General features: G+C 42.0%; 1 protein-coding gene across 4 annotated transcripts in view; it reads left to right on the top strand.

Annotated features, from left to right (window-relative positions):
* crb1 (crumbs cell polarity complex component 1) overlaps nucleotides 1-26,457 on the top strand; it is a 114,710-nt gene that overhangs the window by 19,079 nt on the left and 69,174 nt on the right. For all 4 annotated transcript variants that reach the window (XR_009446054.1, XM_059647789.1, XM_059647790.1 and 1 more), the window contains exons 2-6: nucleotides 894-1,478; nucleotides 4,471-4,666; nucleotides 6,489-6,628; nucleotides 12,811-12,993; nucleotides 22,243-23,205. Coding sequence is in view for 3 of the 4 variants with exons in the window: in XM_059647789.1 (XP_059503772.1) it covers nucleotides 894-1,478; nucleotides 4,471-4,666; nucleotides 6,489-6,628; nucleotides 12,811-12,993; nucleotides 22,243-23,205 (2,067 nt within the window). In the remaining variant the exon portion in view is untranslated. The remainder of the gene's footprint in view (nucleotides 1-893; nucleotides 1,479-4,470; nucleotides 4,667-6,488; nucleotides 6,629-12,810; nucleotides 12,994-22,242; nucleotides 23,206-26,457) is intronic.

Genomic DNA, 26,457 nt, shown 5'->3' on the forward strand with positions numbered 1-26,457 from the left:
CAATTCAGGGTTTTGAGTTTAGTCCAGAAATGTGTAGCTGATGTAGGATTAGCCACAATCCTTTTGAATGGCAAAGCAGCCCAGATTTGCTGACAAACTGACCTACCTCTGCTCCTATCTTGTGTACAGGTATCCAGATAGTAGAGTCAGGCTTTTAGATAGTCAGTGGTATTTTAAGGATTGATTCAAAAGTCTTAAATACCTGAATGGTTTGTGTAATTCCCCTGCACAGCCCACAAGTAATGGAAGTCCATTCGTAACTATGTCCATGCAATTCAACGCATACCTATTGTAACAACGTCACTGTAAGTCATAGACAACTTAGGCTTGGTGCAAGTTGAGATACAGGCAGCAGAGTTTTTGGATCAGCTCAAGTTTATGGAAAGTGCAAGAGGGAAGACCAGTTCATAGATTATGGGAATAGTTGCGTCCAGTGGTAAATAAAGCATTGCTAAGATCTTCAGCTGCAAGAGAGCTGAGGCAAGGCGGAGACTGACATCTCAAAATGCTTCATAGTCAATGTGATCACTAAAGTGTGATAGCTATTGTTTAAGTGAGCGATCTGGCAGCCCATTTAGGTAAAGTAAGAATGTGCAGAATTCTGGTGGACTTGTTGTAGGAACAGAGCAATATATGAACAGGATGAGGACATTTGGTCTGCTCGAGCATATTGTTAGGCCCTGTCCTACAAAATGTCACATCAAGGTACAAGCTCTATTCTTGTAAATACAAAATAGCACCAGAATAGCTTGCCTGATCAACAATTTTATAAATGGTTTAGAATGCAAATATGAATTTTAACGTATACTGATTGTAATTGAAAACCATCAATATGTTAACTTTGTGCCATATTTTGTTGAGTCTAACTCTGCCGTTGTTCTTACCTTCTTTAGGTTCATACTGTGCTGCAAATCTGAACAAGTGCCTCTCTAACTCCTGCAAAAAAAATGCAACCTGTGAACCACACTCTCAGACCTACATTTGCCATTGCCCACATGCACCAGTGCCATTTACAGGGAAGAACTGCAAGGAGCTATATGACAACTGCGCTTCATATCCCTGTCTGCATAATGCAACATGCAACAGTGTTTTAGGCACAATTGACTTCTCCTGTGACTGTCCTCCTGATCAAATTGGCCCCAGTTGTGAAACTTATCTCGGCAAATGTGCCAACATCTCCTGCATGAATGGTGCCATATGTTTAGATGATGCTGCAGGCTCTAGCTGTGTTTGCCCACCAGGCTACACCGGTACCAACTGTGAAACCAATGTGAATGAGTGTGCATCAAATCCATGTGAAAATGGAGCTGTGTGCAAGGACAAGATTGATGGATTTTCATGTTTTTGTGTGCCTGGCTACCAGGGCAGACGGTGCGAGATTGAAGTCGATGAATGTGCGTCAGAACCCTGCAGGAATGAAGCTAGGTGCATGAACAAAATAGACAAGTATATTTGCATCTGTCCACCTGGCCTGACAGGTAAAAAGTACTTTCTAGCCAGTCTGACTACTATTTGGTAAACTTCCTTCATGGAATTCTGCACTTATTATTCCCATTTGTGGAATAGTGCCCATTTTGAAACAAGAAGAAATTTCAGTTCTTGCATTTAAATTGAAAACTTTGTTTATTATTTCACAGAAAGTTCCCAGAATTTTACAGTGAGAAAGGAACCATTTGGCCCAATAAGTTTTTGCTTCGCTCTTTGAAGAGTCATCCAGCTAGTCCCATTCCCCTGACAGGTTTTATGTTTTTCAGTTTTTATTCAAATAAACTTCTCAAAGCTACTTTGAATCTGCTTCTATTATTCTTCCAGTGTATTTCAGATCATATCCCAGATTTAGCACAGGAACTATTCATCAATTATTAAAACAATTATATAAGTCAATATATCTATTCCAATAATGCCACCTTTTTTGGTTTATAATTTTTAAATGCTGCAGGAGTCTTATTTTTGCAATTCTGTCAATTTATATTACAAATTATACCAGTTAATTGCAAGCATTTTTTGAAGTCTTTTTCATTCACAATATTGACAGCACAACTTGCGTAATTCAAATGGGCAACTATGTGTCATTGTGCTTTTCACATTTCAGGGAGAAAAGGGCAAAAAAATTCAAAGCTAGAAACTCTGATGGCATAAATGTTAAAAATAATGAGGCGTAATAAATCCGCAGAAACGAGACCAAACTGCTGCTACGTTTAAACTCACTCAATAATTCACGATAACTGTATCCTATTCTTGATTGTTCCAGCAGCACACATCATTACCTTTGTGCTCTTTTCCATAATGAATGTCATCCAGCATGCTTCTCACTCAATAGGGCCATGAGTCAGGGAACTTAGAAAAGGAAAAGCTGTTCCCATTAGCTAATAGCGCAAGGAAGAGAGGACATGTATTTAAGGTTATGCATTTGGCATGAGAGGAAGAGCTTTTCTTATGCAGTCAGTGATAATGGCCTGGAAAACTGCTCACAAGAATAGTGGAAGAGAAGACAAAGATGATTTCCAAATTAGATTGGGTGAGCACTTGAGGGAATTAAGCTTCCCTCAAAAAATCCCTTCCCAACAGCACTATGGTTGTCGCTACACCAAATGGTCTGTAATGGCTTAAGGGGTTAGCTGACCACTAACTTTCTCTAGGGCAATTAATGATGAGCAACAGATACTACCCTAGCCAGCAATGTTTGCATCCTGTGGAAGGACAAATTTAAAATGAAACCAGTGAGGCCTAGGCAGACTCCAAAGAAATTCAAAGGCAGAATCGACTTGTACAAAATGAAAGAAGACAAGGTAATATAAGGAATGAAAGGAGCCCAGATTCATGAGGATCAAAGGCTCAGAGTATGCTGCATGTTTATAGGGCATGATTATTTCAAAGAAGCAGTCATTTAATTTTACTCTCCTTTAATAATGTCCTAATATTAAGTAAGCATAAAATACGTTCGTTATTACTACTGTTGTACCAAAAGCGGACATTCCCAATCTGTTATTTACAATGCTTAATTCGTATATTTTGTGTCTAATCATGAAGCTGTTTATTTTCTGTGTGACATAATGAAGATCCCAGTTGCTGATGTGCTTGCCTGTCATTCTCCTTGAGCATTGTATTAGCTTATTGGAACTAATTTTGACTTTGGAAGCAAGTATAAAATAGGCAATACCTAATCAGAGATAATGGGAACTGCAGATGCTGGAGAATCCAAGATAATAAAATGTGAGGCTGGATGAACACAGCAGGCCAAGCAGCATCTCAGGAGCACAAAAGCTGACATTTCGGGCCTAGACCCTTCATCAGAGAGGGGGATGGGGTGAAGGTTCTGGAATAAATAGGGAGAGAGGGGGAGGCGGACCGAAGATGGAGAGAAAAGAAGATAGCACTCATATTCCGCTTGGGAACCCTGCAGCCTAATGGTATCAATGTGGACTTCACCAGCTTCAAAATCTCCCCTTCCCCCACCGCATCCCTTAACCAGCCCAGTTCGTCCCCTCCCCCCACTGCACCACACAACCAGCCCAGCTCTTCCCCTCCACCCACTGCATCCCAAAATCAGTCCAACCTGTCTCTGCCTCCCTAACCTGTTCTTCCTCTCACCCATCCCTTCCTCCCACCCCAAGCCACACCCCCATCTCCTACCTACCAACCTCATCCCACCTCCTTGACCTGTCCGTCTTCCCTGGACTGATCTATCCCCTCCCTACCTCCCCACCTATACTCTACTCTCCACCTATCTTCTTTTCTCTCCATCTTCGGTCCGCCTCCCACTCTCTCCCTATTTATTCCAGAACCCTCACCCCATCCCCCTCTCTGATGAAGGGTCTAGGCCCGAAACGTCAGCTTTTGTGCTCCTGAGATGCTACTTGGCCTGCTGTGTTCATCCAGCCTCACATTTTAATACCTAATCAGTCTCTTGTTAGACCCTTGTCCTGATCTGAATTCCCACTGATTTCCTGTTGTCATATTATCATCACAAACTGCATTCTGGTAGCAGATGAGCCTGAAGCTCATAGGGTCAGCGAGTCATACAGCATGGAAACAGACCCTTCAGTTCAACCATTCCAAGCTGTTTGAGAGAGGAATAATATCCTAAATCCTCCTGAAATCTTCGTGTCCTTTTTAGATAATTAGGCAAACGTGAGAAGTGTGAATCCCAAATGAGATTCAAACCATGCCTCTCAGGCGATTTATAGATCGTGTATCTTCTCGATCACTGGAAAGTATTAAGCTTGATATAAAATACTTGAGTTAACATTTTCAGGTCTGGGACCCTCACTGGACCTGAAAGGTTAACTCTGATTCCTCTCCACAGATGCTGCCAGACCTGCCGAGCTTTTCCAGCAATTTCTGTTTTGCTTCCTGATTTACAGCATCTGCAGTTCTTTCAGTTTTTATTTAAAATAATTGAGAATATCTAACAGTTGAATCATAGGTTTTCTATGATCATGCATTCACTTATTGAATTATGTTTTGTAGGAATAAATTGTGAGCTGGAAATCAATGAATGTTTGTCACAGCCATGTCTGAATGGGGCAACCTGTCACGATCACTTTGCCAGCTACAGGTGCACGTGTGCTACGGGATTCAAAGGAAACAACTGCGAAATAAACTTTGATGAATGCGCTAGTCAGCCATGCCAGAATGGAGGGCAATGTATAGACAAAGCAAATGGGTAAGTTGTATAATCAAGGCAACCGTAGGTACAAGCAACAGCCAGCAAAGGACACCAGGTACTCAATGCATGTACCCATATGCATTTACACCTCAATGTACAACCAACCGAATCCAAAACAGCATGGTGCTCTCGAAAGGGGATCTGGGACCTGTGTGAAAAGACAAGTGACTGTACAACCCTCTAACTGGCTTGAAAAATCTTAACTAAGGAATGCAGAATCTAAACAAAGGAGTGTAGGTAAACTGTTAATTTTTCAAAGTAAAATTGTGCGTAGAAAGCAACATAAGGAAATAGAAAGGAAGAATTTAGACAGAGAGAGAGAGAGAGAGAGACATCAAAGAAGCAAATATGTAAAGGTGGTCAGGTTCAATGGGCACATTTCACACATTACCAAGTTTCACAGATTTCATATGTTTCAATGCTGAGTCTCCAGGCAAGACACAGGGATACAGCAAAACTTTAGGAGGAACAGGACAATTTGGTTAGCAATTTCCTGTAATCTGGGTTTAACAGCACATGTAGCTGCTGGAACTTGCTGTTTGATTTGTTTTTCAAGCATGGTATGCGTCGATATCCTTATTGCAAAATCCAGGTTCTGACTATTAATTAGTCACTCAAGTACAACAAATATTCTAAAATTTATGAATTTATGGTTATCTTGCACTTCAAACTTGCTGAATTTATTAAAAAAAAACTTTAGCCAAAAATTTAAGAAGTTTGATGCATGTTTAGAAAATAGTCTTTTCTAAAATTAAACATTACTGTCTTATGGATTTTGAATTACCTTGAAGAGGCTCCAATGCTGTCACTCTGAAAGCAGAAGTAAAAGGTCTGGGCACTTTGAAGATTTTATTTTTTGAGAACATTTGGAGGCAAGCAGTTCCAAGCGTGAACTCAAAGTGTCAGGAATTCACTGTTTAATTTATGCCTTTAAAAGTAGCAGAAAGAAAGCGTTTGGCAAGCTTCTTTTTATGTTCAGGACAAATGCAAACCATTTGTCACAGCATTCACAACATCAACTGCGAATGACACTGCTTTGTCTCTGTTTGATTTACATGGGTTGCATCAAGGGCCTGCAACCAGACAGAAGGTGGTTGGCAAAAACCTTTGCCATGATGATAGTAGTCCTCTGGGATGCTGCAAATATATCTTATTGCAAAAGAAGTCTGTCTGCTGTGATAACACCTGAAAGAGAATAAAGCATGAATGGGCGGATTGCCAGTCGAAGCAGTTTACCTCAATTTAGCATCAGCAGAGGGCAAAGAATAATTTGTGTCAATAAATGTTATTTTTTGTTACCTTCCAACTGTCTTTGGTTCTCAAAAATTTTAAAATCTTTTCGAAACACTGTTGCCGCATCTTAGATCAATTATTTATTGCTTTGAGTGATTAAGTATATGGAATTTGTGAATGGGTTTTCTACTTCTATGTATTTTCATGTAGAGATTACATTTTTATTCCTTTCATTGTGGAGTGGGTCTACATATTCCATAACTTGGTAAATGGAGCATTATAATTCCACAAGTAACTTGTTATGGGAGTACGGGAACATTGGTAAATGTATGAATCTGACTATTGAATTCTGATCGGTTTCAATTCAAAACTGAGAAGAATGATTGGTTGAAAAATTGATGAGAAATGAAAGGTTTAAAATGTTGCAGTTCTTACTCATGTTTACATTACATCAAACAAGCCAAAAATAATAACTATTAATTCCATCAACTGCGTTTTTATCCAGAAGTTTAAAGCTCTGTTCTCAATAACTATTGATCTTTAGCATTATCCGAATCAGACTAATGTTTTATTGATTGCATTACAGATATAGCTGTGACTGTGCGAACAGTCAATTCACGGGTGTACACTGTGACATCTATGTTCCAGCTTGTCTTTCACATCCCTGCCTCAACAACGCCACCTGTCAGGACAATATGGGAAACTACACTTGCCACTGTTGGACAGGTTTGTATGGAACCTTTAATGTCGTATGGTCAAAAAATCAACAATATTTGACTTACAACAAAAAAATTGTTGCACATGTATTAATTGTTACATATTTAAAATAAACTGATTTGGGAAGATTATAACCATATGTTTTTGCATGCATGACATGGTCATCTTTTTTTGGGGGAGAGAGAAATGGATGAAATCTGGTCAGATGAATGTACATCTGAGACCACCAGTCAGAAGGAGAGGAAGAAGGCCCAAGGCTAGTTGGAAAACTATAGTAAGTGAGGTGCTTAGATGTAGCAGAATGGAAGGGAAATGGATGATTGACAGGAGAGGATGGAGAAGGGTGACCAACCAGCATTGTGACAATCCCTGGCAAATGGGTGAACATGAGAGAGAGGGCAAGATAATAAAATGTGAGGCTGGATGAACACAGCAGGCCAAGCAGCATCTCAGGAGCACAAAAGCTGACGTTTCGGGCCTAGACCCTCTCTGATGAAGGGTCTAGGCCCGAAACGTCAGCTTTTGTGCTCCTGAGATGCTGCTTGGCCTGCTGAGTTCATCCAGCCTCACATTTTATTATCTTGGAATCTCCAGCATCTGCAGTTCCCATTATCTCTGAGAGAGAGGGCGTTTTGTATGCTCTGACTAATGCCTCAGATGACTTCGCTGCTGATTTACAAACAGAGGGTGCAGAATTTTATGAAGGTTACCAGTGTGTCTGCCACCAGCTAGGGAGCCAATATTGGAACCCGCGCTGCCTCTGATTTATGATCCCATTGGGCCACTAACATGGGATCAAAACACTTGGATCAGCAAGCCCTGCACAGATCTGCCTGCCTATTTGAGGCTGTTTTGTTGCAGAGCTGCCTGCCTATCTGAGATACCAAGGTGTAGAGCTGGATGAACACCGTAGGCCAAGCAGCAACAGAGGAGCAGGAAGGCTGATGTTTCAGGCCTAGACCCTTCTTCAGAAATGGGGGAAGGGGAGAGGGTTCTGAAATAAGGGAGAGAGGGGGAGGCGGATAGAAGATGGATTGAGGAGAAGATAGGTGGAGAGGAGACAGACAGGTCAAAGAGGCAGGGATGGATCCTGTAAAGGTAAGTGTAGGTGGGGAGTTAGGGAGGAGATTGGTCGGTCCAGGGGGGATGGGCAGGTCAAGAGGGCAGGGTGAAGTTAGTAGGTAGGAGATAGGGTGGGGCTTGAGGTGGGAGGAGGGGTTAGGTGCGAGGAAGGACAGGTGAGGGACGCGGGGATGCGCTGGGCTGGTTTTGGGATGCAATAGGGCGAGGGATGATTTTGAAGCTTGTGAAGTCCACACTGATACCATTGGGCTGCAGGGTTCCCAAGCAGAATATGAGTTGTTGTTCCTGCAGCCTTCGGGTGGCGTCATTGTGGCACTGCAGGAGGCCTAGGATGGACATGTTGTCTGAAGAATAGGAGGGGGAATTGAAATGGTTCACGACTGGGAGGTGCAGTTGTTTAGTGTGAACCGAGCGTAGGTGTTCTGCAAAGCGGTCCCCAAGCCGCCGCTAAGTTTCCCCAATGTAGGAGAGGCCACAACGGGAACAGCGGATTCAGTTTACCACATTAGCAGATGTGCAGGTGAACATCTGCTTGATGTGGAAAGTCTTCTTGGGCCCTGGGATGGGGATGCAGGGAGAGGTGTAGGGACAGGTGTAGCACTTCCTGCGGTTGCAGGGGCAATTGCCAGGTGTGGTGGGGTTGGAGGGGAGTGTGGAGCGGACAAGGGAGTATTGGAGAGAGTTGTCCCTCTGGAAAGTAAATAAGGGTGGGGAGGAAAAAATGTCTTTGGTGGTGGAGTCGGATTGCAGATGGTGGAAGTGTCGGAGGATGATGCGTTGGATCCGGAGGTTGGTGGGGTGGTACATGAGGACTAGGGGGATTCTATTTTGGTTTTTATTGCAGGGAAGGGGTGTGAGGGATGAGTTGTGGGAAATGCAGGAGACACAGTTGAGGGTGTTCTCGACCTCTGAAGAGGGGAAGACAGCGGTCCTTGGAAAACAAGGACATTTGGGATGTACGGGAGTGGAATGCGTCATCCTGGGAGCAGATGTAGTGGAGGCAAAGGAGTTGGGAATAGGGGATGGCATTTTTGCAGGAAGGTGGGTGGGAGGAGGTGGGCTTGAAATTGATATCAGTTTCTAGGTGGTTGCCAGAGATGGGGAGAGAGAGGTACTAGAGATGGTCCGGGTGAACTTAAGGTTGGGGTGGAAGGTGTTATTGAAGTAGATGAACTGTTCGAGCTCCTCATGGGAGCACAAGGCGGCGCCGATACAGTCATCAATGTAATGAAGGAAGAGATGGGGTTTAGGGCCAGCGTAGGTACAGAAGAGAGATTGTTCCACGTAACCTACAAAGAGGCAGGCATAGCTTGGGCCCATGCGGGTACCCATCGCCACCCCCTTTGTCTGTAGGAAGTGGGAGGAATTGAAAGAGAAGTTGTTGAGGGTGAGGACGAGTTCGGCTAGGCGCATGAGGGTGTCGGTGGAGGGGGACTGGTCGGGCCTGCGGGACAGGAAAAAGTGGAGGTCCTTTAGGCCATCTGCAAGGGGAATGCAGGTGTATAGAGACTGGATGTCCATGGTAAAGATGAGGTGTTGGGGACTGGGGAATTGGAAGGTCTGGAGGAGGTGGAGGGAGTGGGAGGTGACACAAACGTAGGTAGGGAGCTCCTGGATCAAGGTGGAGAAAATGGAGTTGAGATAGGTGGAGACACATTTGGTGGGGTAGAAGCAGGCAGAGACAATGGGTTGACCAGGGCAGTCAGGTTTGTGGATTTTGAGAAAGAGATAGAAGTGGGTGGTGCGGGGTTGGGTAACCGTGAGGTTGGAGGCTGTGGGTGGGAGGTCACCTGAGGTGATGAGGTTGGGGATAGTTTGGGAGATGATGGTTTGGTGATCAGGGATGGGATCATGATCAAGTGGGTGGTAGGAGGAGGTGTTGGAGAGTTGGCATCTGGCCTCAGCGACGTAGAGGTCAGTGCGCCGTAGTACAACTGCGCCACCGCCTGTCTATCTGAGGCTGTTTTGATGCAGAGCTGCCTGCCTATCTGAGGGTGTTTGTTGAGCAGTACCTCTGGGAATACAGTATCTGTTGTGGGAAGTATAGCCCCTGAGGTCCAGCATCACAAAGCAATCCTGGCCTGAGGAAGTGATGGTGGGAGGAGTTCCCTGGGGCTCAGGTCACAGAGCTGGAGCTCCAAGATATCCTAAATGTAATGATTTATAATGAGATCGGCCAGCTGGACCTAATAGAATATGTGTTCCCTGATTGATGCTGTTAACCTGGTCCAATCTGAAAGTCCTGGCTGACAGATAAAGAGGAATGTCAAAGATATTCTCTGGGAGCTGACTCTGAAGAAGCAGTAATGAAGTCAAGGACTGTTTGTGTAAATAAATGGTGACTTGGTGACAGAATACCCGCCTCTGTGGAGTTATTTCACTCAGCAAGAAGTGCTTCTGAAAAGCAAAAGGAAAGTCAAACTTGCAAATGCCATATGCTTACCCAATTTGTACACCTTAAAATGAAAACCCAGTGTGACCAGCATGTTTATATCAAAGTATTATTGGATTTTTTTTCTTGTTTTATTTTCGTTCTGGACTTTCAGTGGAACCTGGTTCAAGTCCCACTCTGGTAGATTGTGGAGTTATGAGTCTAATGCTAATCGTGAGGCTGTTTGTTGATTGTCAGAGAAACCTGCCTGGTTAAGCGGTGCCCTCTGGGGAAGGAGACTGCCTACAAGTGACGTGAGACCCTCTGCCATGTGGTTGACTCTCAACTGCCCTTTGTACAATTAGGAATGGGCAATAAATGCTGGCCTCGCCAACAAATCTCGCATGCTGTGAACGCATAAAAGAACCTCACTTCCATCCTTCGTTCCATCCTCACAATGCTATCCCCCCTCAATCAGCATTGAATGCTTTTGAATGGGTAACCACCGCTCCCATCACAATTTACCCCACACCCAGAGCCACAGGAGACGGCACACTTTCTTGTCATGCATGGCCGAAGGCCCACTTGCCTAATGATGAGGTTTTTTCTTAAGTGAGCATTAAATGACAGCGGAGCAGGAGGCTGTCCATTGGCCTTCCCGCCACAGACTTAATCTGCGTGAGGTAGGAAATGGTAATGTCTCCATCCAACTCCGTCCCATTTGACTAAATGAGATTCCTACCTCCAAACAGGTAAAAGGATACAAATACCAGAAATGCGTGTTCTCTGTTTCATGCTGGCAGACCAAGTCACTCTAATCATACAACATGACTCTCTCTGTTGAAAAATTTGTCCTCATATGTAAACATGAAATGCTATGAGAGGGAAGGTAATTATTTGACCTATAGAAGGTGACCACACCAGCCCTACATCTTCTGCTCCTGCAGTGGTTTAGTCACAGTACCTCAGTCACATGGCATGAGACTGTTCAATCCCTGCTCTGTGTGAGCTGGCTGTTGAGTGCAGGTCAGATTGACAGAATTGCTCTCTGTGGCATTTAATGTGCCTTTTAGTAGGAATGGATGGCAGCTTGATCAATACGATGTTGCGATCTTCAGTCATTGCAGCAGATTTTTGGTATCTTCACTATATCACTGATCTAAATATCTACTTAAATATTTTAAGCTTCATAATTTCACATCTAAATTAACTTGCGATCCTGCTCAGTTCTACACCACAAGCTGATACATTATAAAGTCTACAGTCATTATTACAACAATATCAAAACAAATATCAAAACAATTCCATGTGCATTTTTGGATAAATGGCGTAGGATGTCGATTGATAATGCAAGTCTCACTTACACAGATTATGATTTGTTTTCGGAATTTCAGATCGGAGCACCAGTCTGTCTTATGGAATTCTTATGGACACTGGGCTTTTCGATAGGAGAATTAAACTTCTTTAAATGTTTTTAGAAAATCTCAATTATTTTAAAAGGGATCACAAAAAATAAGTGCCCAAAAGGTGAGTATTATCACTTTAAAGGGCTCGGAATCCTGTTACAGCGTGAAATAAGAGCAGTCTTTCAGCCTATCAACTCCACCATCATTAATATATCGCAGTTTCAGTGGGTGAGTAGCAACATGAGCTGTTCAATATCACCAGAGCAGCTGCTTGTCCTACACATCAGCTACTGTGTTGGAGCCTAATGAAATTATCAGCAAGTGTGCTTTGTATCTTTTGCCGATATTCGGAGACTACCAAAAGAACAAGTGAAGCTGAGTAGTCACAAAACAAGGTTTGACAGAATGATGCTGTTTGAGTTGAATTTTTCTTTAACTTCCCAGCCAGTACTACCATCACACTTAGGAGATGCTGCATTCATTTTAAAAAAAAAGTTTCTTTAGCTCAAAGCATTAGGAGGAAAGGATTTATTTGGACTGAAAGTAGCAATGACGGCCGAACATCATTCTGAGCGTAACATCTTGTGTAAACGTCTTCTTCTGATTCAAGACTGCTTTTTTATTCGAAATGTGATACTTCACCAATTTAGCATGCAGCAGAATGGAATATCTGATTCCTACGCTCTGGTAACAGTGAGAGGGAAAGGCAAGGAATGGAAGAATTGATTATTTTGTAACATCACACAAAGATGGAAGAAAGCTATAAACTCAACAAAAAGAGTACAGGATAATCAACATAAAGAGAATTACAAGAAGATAGAAGGTTTACAGAAAGGAGATTAAGGGAGAATGAATGCAAAAGAAGAAGGACAGGCGAGAAAATGCAGAGGAAGTGTTGGAAATATGTTGCCATTCCTTCACTTGTTACTGCATCAAATGAATTGGAACTCCTAAGCAGCACTCTGGGTGTGCCTCTACCCCATGGGCTGCAGTGGTACAAGAAGGCAGGTTACTACCACTTCCTCAAAAGCAATTAAGAAGGGAAATGTTACCAACTCCATCCATGTTTACACACCATGACCAAATTAAATGAAAGGAAGACAATAAAGAGAACAACCATGCAGTTGTTTCTCTCGTCTTCATTGTTATCTCTGTGGCAAAATTATCAGAAGTTTTTAAAGGGTTAGAATTCTGTTAAGTTGCTCTTCTTTTTTCCTTAAGCTCAATTTCACTGCACAGCTCCCAGATGGAAACAATTGCTTCACCATGTGCTCCTGATTGGTCTGTCAGTGGGAACATTATTATAAATACAAATTTTGCGATTTATGCAGGTTTCACAGGGACACAGTGTGAAATTGACATCCATGAATGCTTCAGTAATCCTTGCCTCCATGGAGGGGAGTGTGTTGAGCTCTCCTGGAAGAACATGTATGGAAACACATCAGAGTTGCCTGCAGTTTTCAGCTATGAGCATGCTGCTGGCTACATCTGTAAATGTCAGCATGGATTTACTGGTAAGCTCACATTATGTTAGGACAAAATTGTATTCTTTGCTTTGTACCCTGACAAATAATTCTCTCCTGTTGGTTTCACATGGTTTAGATTGTTTATTTGCATGCTAATTTCACAATGCACTGATGCCCATCATTTTACATAATACTGCTGCCATAGTATGTATCAAATGTAAAAAAAGCAATTGAATGCATGTAGAGCTCTTTGCAGTGTCATTTGTAGCCAACTGTAAAAAAAATGGAGTAATGGCCCTTTTAAGAGATAGCCGAATAGGCAGCCTAAAGCCAACAGCCAAATCAGGACTAGCTATACTGGGCACTGTTCCATACAAGCTCCGTAACTCATTGGTTTAGTTACATTGTAAATAACATTCAATTGACACACCAAAGCTATGTCACCAGTAAGATTAGAATCACAGTAACAGCTTGTACAGAATTCATTACTTGAAAAAAAGTCCCAGGTAGCATTTGGATGCGGCTAATTACAAAATAGGTAGGTTTGCAGGAGTTAATTGATGTAAATAGATTAACTTCACTGCTAGATTGTTCATGATCAATGCTCACTACATCCAAATACATAAGTGGTTTTAAATCAGTGCAAGAAGTTGAATAGACTGTACTAGAGCAACACCTGTTTTAGGGGTGTCCTGATCAGAATTCCAAAGAAGAGAATCCCATTTACCTCAGTAGAAACATCCAAAAGAAGAAACCTCTATTAAGAGTTCCCATTTTCTCCAACCATCTTCAGAGAAGCAATCACAGGGCACAATTTAAGAGTTAATTAACCAAAACTCCTAAAACCCAGAAAGCAGCAGCAACAAACTAGTCAGTGATGAAACTATTGTAAATAACAAACACCGCATAGTTTAAAGAACCTTAACAGTGACACATTGTGAATGAGATAGGAAGGTTGAAACACTATTCAGTCCCAGGATGACGACTAATTGAAATACTTCAAATGCTGATTAAAAATATTTAAATAAATCTCAACCAACATCACAAAATTGATTAGATTAAACCCCTATTAATGTAAATAAGTATTGCAGGAACTGGATGAATTATGAGATTCAGTTGCAGCAGGTTTGTTAATATTAATTGCAGGTGGATGTTTGGAAGAGCTTGTGCTCTTGAGCTATTGTTGTGCCCTTAGGGATGGTTCATACTTATGTCCGATAATTAGTTAAGAATTGCTAATCAACAGAGAATAAAACGAGTTGGAGTACATAGGTAAGTTTGAACGCTGCTGATGACAAATGTAACACAGAGTGGAGCTGGAGGAATGCAGCAGGCCAGGCAGTATCAGAGGAACTGGACAGTTGATGTTGCGGATCGGGACCTTTCTTCAGAATTTCTGATTTCAACTTTCCTGCTCCTTTGACGCTGCCTGGCTGGCTGTGCTCCTCCACCTCCACGCTGTGTTATCTCTGACTCCGGCATCAGCAGTCCTTACCATCTCTTTTAAAAATGTAATATCGGTTGTAAGAATTTAGAGGTGCTGGCGAAAAGTTCAGGTTTGATCCCAATGATTTGTATGCAGGACAATGTAATGGATCATCTGATTTATTTGATGACTGTAACATTCATGCCAGCAATTACTACATGCCTGACCTGTGTTTTAACTTCTACAGTCCAACAACAGCATTTTCTATTGATCTGCAGAAATAATCCTTCCAGTGGTATGGACTTCCCTCTTTTCAATGTCAGTATGAATCTGACCCAAGGTCAAAGGGATCTCTAGGCACCCAGCAGTGATGTTATCAAAGCGGCATAGGCAGCCAGTCACATTGAAGACTTCTTACAGACTGAAAACCAGGAATTTAAATAGGAGACAATAGGGAATGCAGATGGTGGAAGCCAAAGTCTATTAGTGTGAGGCTGGAAAAGCACAAAAGGTCAGACAGCATCCGAGGAACAGGTAAGTCAATGCTGATGAAAGATTTTGGCCTGAAGCTTTAACTTAGAGCTCCTCAGATACTGTCTGACCTGTTGTGCTTCTCAGGAAGTTAAAGATGCTGATCATTCTTCTTATGAATTCTACAGAGAGCAAAATGAACGTTTGGGACGTGCATATCAGAAGCTGAAATTACATAAAAACTATGGGCAGAATCTTATAGAGGTCTGCAAGACATGGGCTACACTGAGATGTGGGGGAGAAAAATCAGGCAACATGTATCGCAAAGCCCATCTCAATGGCAAGATCACCTTGTCCATCTTTTTAGGTTTCTGACAAGTGGCATGGCAAGATACTCTTTCAGCAATGGCAAGATGTCAACCAGTGTTACTATCGATTGTTCAACACATTGTTAATGCCACAACTCCGACTCCGTTCTCACCAAACAAGCTAGACATCAGCAAAACCAGTCAAGGAAACAAAAGCGGGAACTTGTGGATTCAGCTGTCCACTTGCTTCAACGTACCTCCATGTTGAACACCAGGCAACTTATCAGGCCATGAGTTGAGTCAAATATACCCCCCCACCTCTTGACCACGTCTATGTAGTGTGCTCTGGAAACACGGACTGGCATTGCTGGGTGACATTAAGTGTGTAACGAGGGCACCTTATGATAGGTACCCAGCTCACAGACTGAGCTAGGCTGTATCTCAGGTCTGTTAGCTTGCTCTCTTACAGCTCACTCACTTAGCACCTGCCTACTTGCCCACAGCATCCTGGCCTTGCCAATTATTGCAGTCACAGAGACAGGCAGTTTGCCTCATGGGCCAGCAGGCGTTGGACGTGAGGGTGGACCTCTTGTGCGCTGTGTCAATGTCATACCTCACCACATGCCAGCAGTTTACTTGGCAGACATGCAGCGATGTGTCCAACTCCAAACAGAGTGGTCATCGCTATAGTCCATGAAGGCACCGTCACTCGGGGTGTCAAAACACAGCAAGTCAAAGGCAGTCTCTCGTACCAACCCAGGCGATTGGCTACAGTTCGGCATCAGGTCAGAGGGTCTTGGTTGGGGCACTGTGTCTGTATAGTGCAGGGATTGGGTCACAGACAGAGAACCAGCAGACTAGTGCCAAGTCCATCCAGAGAAACTAAGGTGGAGAGGGTATTTAGGGTGGGGTTGGGGGTGTGATCGGAGACAAGTCTGGCTTGTAACCGCTGTGCTGAGCCCTGGCATCTTACTGTTCAGGAATGGGAACCAAGGTGTGTGTGGGTCCTCATCAGCTCGATGCCTCCTGGCACTGCCCTGCATCCTTGTGAGGAAGCGGCATCTGGAGTGCACATCAGGTTATCTGCCTCCCTTGCTGACATGCCTTCAGTCCTGATGCCCAGTGGCTGGGGCGATGGAGTGCAGGTCTCTGCCCCCCCCTCCAGCAGCCCCTGAGGGGTCTGGGCCTGGCTGCCAACTTGTCCATGGGGACAGACAGACGAGCTCCCTGCCCCAGTGCAGTTTCTGGGCACCAAGTCCCATTGTGCCCCACATCCCTGCCCGCTGCTCCTGCCCCTCCCTGTGCCTGGGGACAAACTCCCTGATTGCTGAGCCCACCAGGAGGCTCCTCTCTAGCCTGGGCCTGAGCAGGAGCCTGGTCCCTGGCAGCCCTACTTCAGAGTGCCAGTGGCCTGGGCCGTTATTTCCTCAGCCAATTGAGGAGCTGTCAGAGTGATGGGCTCACCAGATTGTGAACCCGCGCTGACTAATACTAACATTCCCACTGAGGAGGCAGTTTCTGAGCTGGTCAGATGGTACAGGAGGTAGCCTTGCCAGTGCTTCCTTAGGGTCCTCTGTACTCTCATCTGAGGCAAAGGAGAATGGTTCTGTCATGATGCTGTTGTAAGGCTTATAGAACATGCAGGATATAAGAGAGATGCTGCAACATTGGAATTAGTATGCAATAATTGACAGTGACAGCAGAGTTGATGGGTGAGTGGCAGTGGCATGCAGAGTGGTACGTACTCAGTTGGTGGGACATGGATGTCTTGACAGCCCTGTTCAAGGGGGATCTTGGTCTTCTCCTGCAAGGGTCAGGATTCTTGCCAGAGATGTCGGGCAATCTCGTGTTTTGCAGATAGAACAGGTACAAAGGATGCTAACGTTTCAATGGATATCAAGTGCGTGGCATGTTATTCCTGGAATGGAGCATGATAAGTTAGGCTAGAAATCAGACATGACCGACATAGTAAAGGTATGGTGGGCAATTAATGTGATGAGTTTGGAAGAAAGCTTACTAGTTTAATGGTGAAAGTTCCTCCCAAAAATATCCAACGCGACTCAGACTTATCCAAAATAAAGTGAGATTCAGCTCTTTTAGAAATTAATATTCAAAAAAATGCTAGTAAATTATCATAATGAAAACAATTAACATTGCATGTATATACAGTGGTTTTCCAGGTACAGAGCGTTCATTCAGCTATTATTTTGACTTGTATGTTCCTAGAAACCCACTTATACACCATTAACAAAATGCAATTATAACATTGAAAAAAAGAGAACTTCATGGTTATTCAATGCTTTTGTTTAAAGACCGTATCTGCAGGGATTTTGGTAATGCAGGCCTATTTTGTGCTCGTGTGGAGAAGTCAGTGTTACATTTGAAAGGATGAATAATGAGCAAGTTGAATCTTCTGCTGAGCTGTGTAAATGTTGCAGAAGCGGTCCGAAAAGACAGAAAGTCATAATTTTAGTTTCACAACAGCTTGAGGCAAATACTGACAATCCAGTTAGCTACTTCATTTTTTCATTCAAGTCATTGAGGTCTGAAGAAGGGTCACTCAACTCAAAATGTTAACTTTGATTTCTCTCCACAGATGCTGCCGGATCTGCTGAGATTTTCCAACAATTTCTCGTTTTGTTTCCGATTCATAGCATTCAAAGTTCTTTTGGCTTTTATTTAGGTAGACAGCACCTTTGCATTAAAGGGCAAGATTCCACTTGTATTATATATCTAAACATTTTGAAATTTACCTTAAAATTGACTAGTTAGCCTCTATCAAATTGTATTCCTCCTGCACCTATTTCACCCAAAAATGAAGAACTTCCATTTGTAACGCATCAGTCGTGATCTCAAGCTCTCTCAAAGCACTTTGCAGCCAATGAATCACCACTGAAATACAATCACAGGCATCCAATCTACTGACATCAATGTGATAATGACCAGATAATCTCCTCTCGAGACATCGATTAAAGGATGTATATTGATTAGGACCTGAGAAAGCCTGGGTTTAACATCTTATCCAAATGGGACCTCTGATAGTGCACCTCTGGGGTCAAACTTTGACCAACACCTTCTGACTCTGATGTGAGAGCTATTCATTGAGCCATAGCTGACACTCAACAGCTTATCTATAAGAGCTTTTAAACAGTAGAACGGTCAAAGTTAGAGAAGTGTATTAATCCAGATTTATGTCTAAATTAAGTGCTGGTTTTATGGAGTTTCTTTTGCCTGATGGAAAGAACCCCTATTTAAAATGGAAAGGGAAAAGGAGGGTTCTTTTCATATTTGGTAACATATTAAACATTTCACAATAACTGGTATTATAGTTATACATCCAAAGGCGATACAAATGAGGGTAATCAAGCAAAATTTGACACAGTACCAAATAAGGAGTATTACAACAGATGACCTAAAGCTTGGCTGAAGAGGCAGCTTTACATCATCATCTTGAGGAGCAACCTAAAGGAAAAAGAAAGAGTTAGAAAGGTAGAGATGTCTAGGAAGATATTTCCAGAGTTTGAGGCCCAGTCGACTGAGGCTTCCAATGATGGAGTAATTAAAGACCAAAAGCAGAAGTTGGGGAAAGGGATTGATATCATAGACCTAGAGATGACATATTTTCACCTGCAGTGAACTTTTGACGAAAATATTCAATAGCCACTCATATTTTCAATTAAAAATTCGAGAAAAATGTTATTACCCAGAATAGTTAGTGTATGGAACAATCGTCCTGAAGGAAATTTTGTAACAACTAGCAAACATGCATTCAAGGAGAAATGATTGAACAACATATGAGAGGAAAAGGTTTCAGAGATGGTAGGAACTGCAGATGCTGGGGAATCTGAGATAACAAGATGTAGAGCTGGACGAACACAGAAGTGTTTTCTGAAGAAGGGTCTAGGCCCGAAACGTCAGCTTTCCTGCTCCTTTGATGCTGCTTGGCCTGCTGTGTTCATCCAGCTATACACCTCGTTATCTTATATGAGAGGAAAAGAAGGACATGTTGTTGGCTTCAAATGAAGATAACTCGGGGGAGACTTGAATGGAGCATATTTGCGCTGTTGAGCTGAATAGACTGTTCATAGGATCTAAATGCTTTGTAAAACCCTTATTACATTTTCTGATCTGATTGCTGTAATCATTGATCCTGGCCCTAAGCGAAAATGGACAAAGCAAGTCAGATTTTATTTGGCCCATTCCTTGCAGTTTATTTTGATGGCAAATACATGACAGACAATACTAAGGTATGGTTTGGCAGATCAAAATGAATTCATTCCATTTTTTAAAATGCTCCTAGTTTTGTTGCAGTTGATGGGAGCAACCTAATTGGGTCACGGAGACTGACTGCATAAACTATTGAGTGAGCAAGGAATTTACTGATTCTTAAACTAAGCCTTGCTGATCTGGCTTTCAGAACATTTCACACTGAGCTGAGTCAGCAGGCATGGCAGACAAAGGAACAGTATGTGCAGTTAGCACACAAGTTAACAATGAGAAATGAACTACAATCAACGGGTATTGAATCGACATTGGACTGGAGAATTTTTGCACCTTGCTGTCAAAGAGTTCAAATGCAGAACCTTGTATTTTAATCACACTGGGAGCAATGGTCTCATCAGTGCTTAAGACTTGCTTCGTTTTTACGATTGTCATCACAGGTAAATTTTGCTAATAATATACTGTCTAGTTAAAACCATAAGAGTAGGACTGGTGCTGATAATTTAAAACTTGGAGGGGGCAAGAAATATTTGATAAGTGGTCACCTGTTTATTACATGTTATCTGTTGCATTATACATGGCTATGTCACTTCTTAAGCTATTAAATTTTAATACGTTGTGCAAAAGCGATAAGCCATAATCGATACTTTTAGGAAAACCATTGTTCAACTCGAGTTGATATTGCTTGAATCTAGATGGATCACAATCATAGATGATTGGTATAGTTTGCGTTCAAACATATATACTGGTTATAGAAATTTGGGATGTGAATTACTTTGCTGCTTTATTGAAGAAGAAATGTTTTGTTTGAAAGCTTCAATTAATTTTGAAACAACTATGTTATCATAATCACAAGGTATTTGTCTTTTACATACTGTAACTAATAATAGACTAATCTTCATAATCCATTGGGCAGCTTTCCCTTTAGTATGGAATGCATCAAAAACGTCACTTCCTGCTTCCCTGCAAAATATCAACAATGCAAACACGCTAGTTAAACGTATTTCTAGTTCCCTAGAATAGCAGTTTTGCAAATGAAATGAGAAAAACAAAGTAATAAACGACCATATGTTACGTGCCCAACTGGTTTTCCACAGACTTGCGGGGTAATCATTTCAAGGAGAGAATTATAATCTCTGTTGTTGAATTCAATGATTAAAAACAATGCTGGTAGGATTTTATCTCTTTCAAAACCCATCCAATTGCTTACAGATAAAACTGCGCTCAATTGTTATGTAGTTGTCAATGCACAAAATGAAACATCTTGCATTTAGCCTGCATGATGTTGTTAGGCCAAAACTCAAAACAGGCTCAAATAACCACAAACAATTCTTTTAGGCCGGATGTTTGAATTTGATAGCTTATTGACTAGCGGTGAATCAATCAAGCTGTGAAGCAGCATTTGCTTGTTTACCCAGCCCTTCTCTCAAATGAAATCTATCTGTTTTCAGAAAAATTGCATTTACAAACTAGCAAGTATCATCAAAAGGGAAAATTGTGTAAAGCTTTTTAAACTAAACTTTATCAGTACCTTTTATAATGTTTTCTGAATAATTTCAGTATGCAACTGTTAAGCTGCAATTCTACTATATTTTGTTTTATTGCAAAAATACACTTTATTCATTCATTCAGTTCTACTGTATTCATTTGTGGGCAAGACCAGAACTCGTAGAATCCCTACAGTGTGGAAACAGGTTGTTCTGCCCAATGAGTCCACACTGACCCTCAGAGCATCCCACCCAGACCCATCCACCTATAACCCACCTAACGTACACATCCCTGAACACTACGAGCAATTTAGCATGACCAATCCACCCAGCCTGCACATCTTTGGACTGTGGGAGGAAACTGGAGCACCTGGAGGAAACTCTCACAGGCACAGGGAGAATGTGCGAACTCCGCACAGACCATCTATGGACAGAAATAAAAGATGGCCACTAATAAATCTGTTAAGGGAAGCAGGAGAAAGCTCTTCAGCCAGAGAATGGATAAGTGTGGAACTTTCTGCATTTGGAATAGCTAAGGCTGATAATACAGATGCATTCAAGAAGAAACTATTTAAATAGATGAAGGGGAAGGGGATCAAAGGCATTTTAGTTGAATTTTAAAGGAAAATGATGGGATGAAACCGCTGTAAAGCATAAACGTTGATATAGCCAAAAACAAGGGCAAAATATAGTGATGCTGAAAAACTAAAACACAAAGAGAATGTAGAAATAGTCAGGAAGTGACTATGAAGAGCGAAACAGAGTTAGTGAATCAACCAAAAATCAAGATGAACTGTTGTGCCTATTTCTCTCTCCACAGATGTTGCCAGACCTCCTGAGTATTTCTGGCTTATTACTGACATGGGCCAAATGGCTTGTCTTTGTATTGTCCATTCAGAAAATACGTGTAGGTGTCACCATTAACATGCATCGCAGAAATTCTGTCTTATGCCTGATTTTCCCTGTTGATCCTTGGGGAGAGGGGTGTTCAGTTTAGCTGTGTTGCTTGTTGTTCTGTCTTTGGGTTGGGCAATTTTAGAGCGAAAATTGATAATTACTGCGTGTGGGAGCTGTGTCCAATGGAACTACAATATCCCGACAACCCACAAAACCAATGCATGAGCCAGGCAATAGTTGAAATAACATTTATGGCCTAAATTCAATTTGAGACTAGGGTTATTTTTAGTAGCTTAAGAAACTAGCATTTCTGTTGGATTGTTTTCCGGACACCAGAAATAAGTCAGAACCACATAGATGTTATGAAAAGCTTATTTGCAATAACTAACATGTGGACAAGAGGTAAATGTGATTCTTGAAGTAGGTGCGCTTTGTATCCCTATGCTTACAGACAATAGAAGATAACGGTATATGCTTTCTTTTGAAGGTTCACACTGTGAGATGGATGTTGATGAGTGTGACTCAAATCCCTGTCAAAATGGTGGAACATGTCAGAATACCATGGAGAGTTACATCTGTCATTGCCCAGCAAGAAACGAACATGAAGTGTTTTATGGTGGCGAGAACTGTACAGACATTCTGACAGGCTGTGAAAACCATGAATGTCTGAATGGAGCGACATGTATCCCTTACCTAAAGGATGCACAACATAGACACAACTGCCTCTGTCCTAATGGTTACACTGGTTTGAACTGTCAGTTATCAACAACCTTCTCTTTTGAAGTCAGTGGATTTCTCAGTATTAAAACAGCAAATGCCAGCAAACCTGAAGAATCAATGGGTAAACTCCTCTACAGTGTATTCCTAAGATGCAGAACGGTACTGTCTAGCGCAATTATATTTCGTAGAGGAAACAAGGATACATTTATGAAATTGGAAGTACTCAATGGACATTTATTGGCATCTTTGAAAATGAGAAACCAGCTGGTTGCAGATCTTGAGATTTTTAAGAATATTAGTGATGGTGACTGGCATACTGTGGAAGTGACATTAGGCAGCGACTTTTCTGTTAAGTTCTTGGACAATTCATGTTCAGAAGAATGTATGATCAAAAAGTTTGTTGGACTGGAGACTGGGCAACTTGCTTCTGCATTTGAGAACACCATCTTTGGGGGCACAGAAATTGAGCGTGGGCATTTTTTGGAAGTCACCAGTACTATCCAGCCTCAGCCTTATTTTATTGGTTGCATCCAGGATGTGGAGGTGGATTCACAAAGAATTGATATAGAAAATCTTTCTGTTAACTCCACACTAAACGTCAAACTAGGGTGCAACAAGAATGAGTGGTGTCAGAGGAACCCATGTCAGAGCAAAGGCCAATGCATTGATTTGTGGCTAAGTTACAAATGCCAATGCTTCAGACCATACGTAGGATTTAACTGTTCAGAAGGTAATTAGCCAAAATAATATTTGAAGGTTTGAAGTTTCTCCTTTCCATTTATTTCGATGTTCAATATCTTTGCGGGATAAATTATTATCCTGCAATTTATATCCTGGGATTTAATGGTATAACCTAGAGTAATTCCTAAAACCAATACAGAAACATCCTCATTTTAATGTAAAATATTTGAATAATTATTTGAATATGTTATATTAATGATATAACGTTACTATCTACATATTGTTTCACAGGTGCTACTGTTTAAGACCAATGCGTGCTCCATTGGTTTGTTGTATCTTTCTAGATTTCAGTTAAGTCGCTCTCTAGTGAATGCACACTGGCTTCTGAGCAAATCTTAGTAAGAACATACCTAATCTGCTCCAGTGGTGAGTGGAATACAAAACATGCTCCGTATCCCTGCATAATGCTTCCACGCTTCAGTATACTTTGATTGACACCCTGCTTACTGGATGCAAGTTAATATCTGCAGCAAGGACACCCTGGTTCTACTGCCATACTCCAGGCCAGCTCTGCACATGTATGTAAAATTCATTTTCAAGCCCCTCTCCCAGCAACTAAAATGTAAATATTCAATAAGCGCTGGTATTACCATTAGGCTGTCTAAATATTTGAATGAACAGCAAATGGATTTAAAAGGTTTCAAGAAGATTCAAATATTTTTTCAATCCAATTTTCCATTGCACTGGAGTTGAACTGTGTAGCTGGGAATTTCCTCGGACTTTTTCCAGTTTCATTGCTGTTTATAGAAGAGAGTTTTAAGCTACCCGCTGTACCAAGAGTAGTACGATCACAAAATAGTGGTCCTAATTATGTTTGTCTAAGCTGTCCACTTTCAATGTCTTGCACTTATCAAGTTAATCTAACCTTGTTACAGAGATAGTAGGAACTGCTGATGCTGGAGAATCTGAGATACCACGGTGTGAAGCTGGATCAACACAGCAGGTCAAGCAGCATCAGAGGAGCAGGAAAGCTTGACGTTTCGGGTCGGGACCCTTCTTCAGAAATGGGGGAGGGGAAGGGGATTCTGAAATAAATAGGGAGACAGGGGAGGTGGATAGAAGATGGATAAAGGAGAAGATAGGGTGAGAGGAGACAGACAGGTCAAAGGGTCGGGGTTAGAGCCAGTGAAAGTGAATGTAGGTGGGGAGTTAGGGAGGGGATAGGTCAGCCCAGGGAGAATGGACATGTTGGGGGGGGGAGCGGGATGAGGTTAATGAGTAGGGGATGGGGTTGGGGCTTGAGGTGGGAGGAATGGCTAGGGAGGCGGGCACTAGCTGGGCTGGTTTTGGCATGTGCTCGGGGCAGGGGAGATTTTGAAGCTTGTGATACCCTTGGGCTGCAGATCTCCCAAGCGAAATATGAGATGCTGTTCCTGAATCTTTCGGGTGGCGTCATTGTGGCAATGCAGGAGGCCCAGGATGGACATGTTGTCCTTGGAGTGGGAGGGTAATTGAAATGGTTCACGAATGGGAGGTCCAGTTGTTTGTTGCGAACAGCGCGTAGGTGTTCCGCATAGCGATCCTTAAGCCTCCGTTTGGTTTCCCCGATGTGTTCTCAATTCTTTTTAAACTCTGTAAGCTAATTCTGAATCCCTCAATTCTCTGCTTGAAAATGTTTCTTCAGCTGTCTTCTAAATTGATTACACTTAATCTTGTATTTATGGTCTCTGGCTTTTGACCCCTGAACTTCGAGAAACAGTTTGCTACTGTCCACCCTGTCTCATTCTTCAAGCAGTTCCATTATATTACTGTGCAATTAACACCTTTTATAACAAAAGATTTTGTTTTTTTGTATCTCTTCATGCAAGTTTGAGTAAATTGCTTTGTAACATCACCAAAGTCTTAAATTTTGCCCATTGGCCTGACTATCAACTTCACCAGCTTCAAAATCTCTCTATCTCCAACCTGTCTATCTTCCTCCTCACCAATCCACTCCATCCTTCCCACTGGCTAACCACAATAACCCCCAACCTGCATCCACCTGTCACCATCCCAATTATTCTCCTCTTCCCCAGTCCTGACGAAGGGTTTCTGCCTGAAACGTTTAACGTCCCTGGTCTCGGATTCTGCTTGATCTGCTGTGCTTTTCCAGCTCTACTTTTATTGACTGTAGCTTCCAGCATCTGCAGCCCTTACTGCCTCCAAGTCTTAAATTTCTATGCCATGGAGGCCACTCCTGCACTTTGTACTGCAACTGCAGTAAGATTTTATATAGCCTTGTGATTAGCTCTTGGCTTTTGTATTGTAAACCTCCTGAGATGGATCCTAGAATCTATTAGCTTCTTTACATCATTAGCAACTTGATAATATTCTGTGAACCATATCCCTAAGTCCCATTGTGCTTCTGCAGCATTGAGTTAGTTTCATTTTGTGTTTGATTGCTGCTGTATTAGCCAACATGTACCATCTCATATTTATATTAAATTTCATCTGCAGCTCCTTAGCTCATCCCCATCTTATCAATATTCCTCTATAGTTTCCTCTGGTCTTTAAATTATTAAACTAATTTGGTTTCACCCATCGTGGATACTCCATTCTGTCAATCTAGTTGAAGAAGTAGAATGGGTCCTTGAAAGTAAGGTGGAAATTTATTTTAGTTATACCTAGAGGAACACAAGTGCTCATTCTGTGTTCCTAAAGTAAATTCTGGTTCTCAGATTCTTTGGACTTATCCTGTCTCTCTTACTAAGCCAAAGAGTCCTAATTTTCAATCAAGAACGCCAACAGTGTTGACTGTAAAGCTGCCTTTATCCATAACCACCACTTTGAGTTGTGTACAACTGGCCTGCTGTTTTTTGTCTGCACATTATGGAGGGACAAATGGATGACAGATTGTAAATGAGGCCCACAAATTAAAAACACCTAGGTCTCAACTGGATGTCCTTGTCACTTCTGATATCCCTTGCAGCTGCCATATACTCTCTCCCAGCTAAACTCTTACCAAATGTTCCAGCACACTTTCAGTGTAGCCAAGAAGGTAGAGCATAGCTGTTTTCAGGAAATTCATAACCCATCCAATATTTGACCAATTGCCTTGACACAAATACTGGATCAACAAATCATGTGGTAATCGTTAAAATCATCTTCATATACTTTCAAAACATCACTTCCATTTTGTGGGAATCATTGAACGCTTTTCAAAAATAACTTGAAGGTTCATTTATGTAAAGTCAAAGACAATGGTCAGAGAATTATTAATGATACATGAGGTAACATTCTATTCAATGTGTTAGGATGGTTC

Source organism: Stegostoma tigrinum, chromosome 8 (genome assembly GCF_030684315.1).
Source record: "Stegostoma tigrinum isolate sSteTig4 chromosome 8, sSteTig4.hap1, whole genome shotgun sequence".
Classification (NCBI taxonomy): domain Eukaryota; kingdom Metazoa; phylum Chordata; class Chondrichthyes; order Orectolobiformes; family Stegostomatidae; genus Stegostoma; species Stegostoma tigrinum.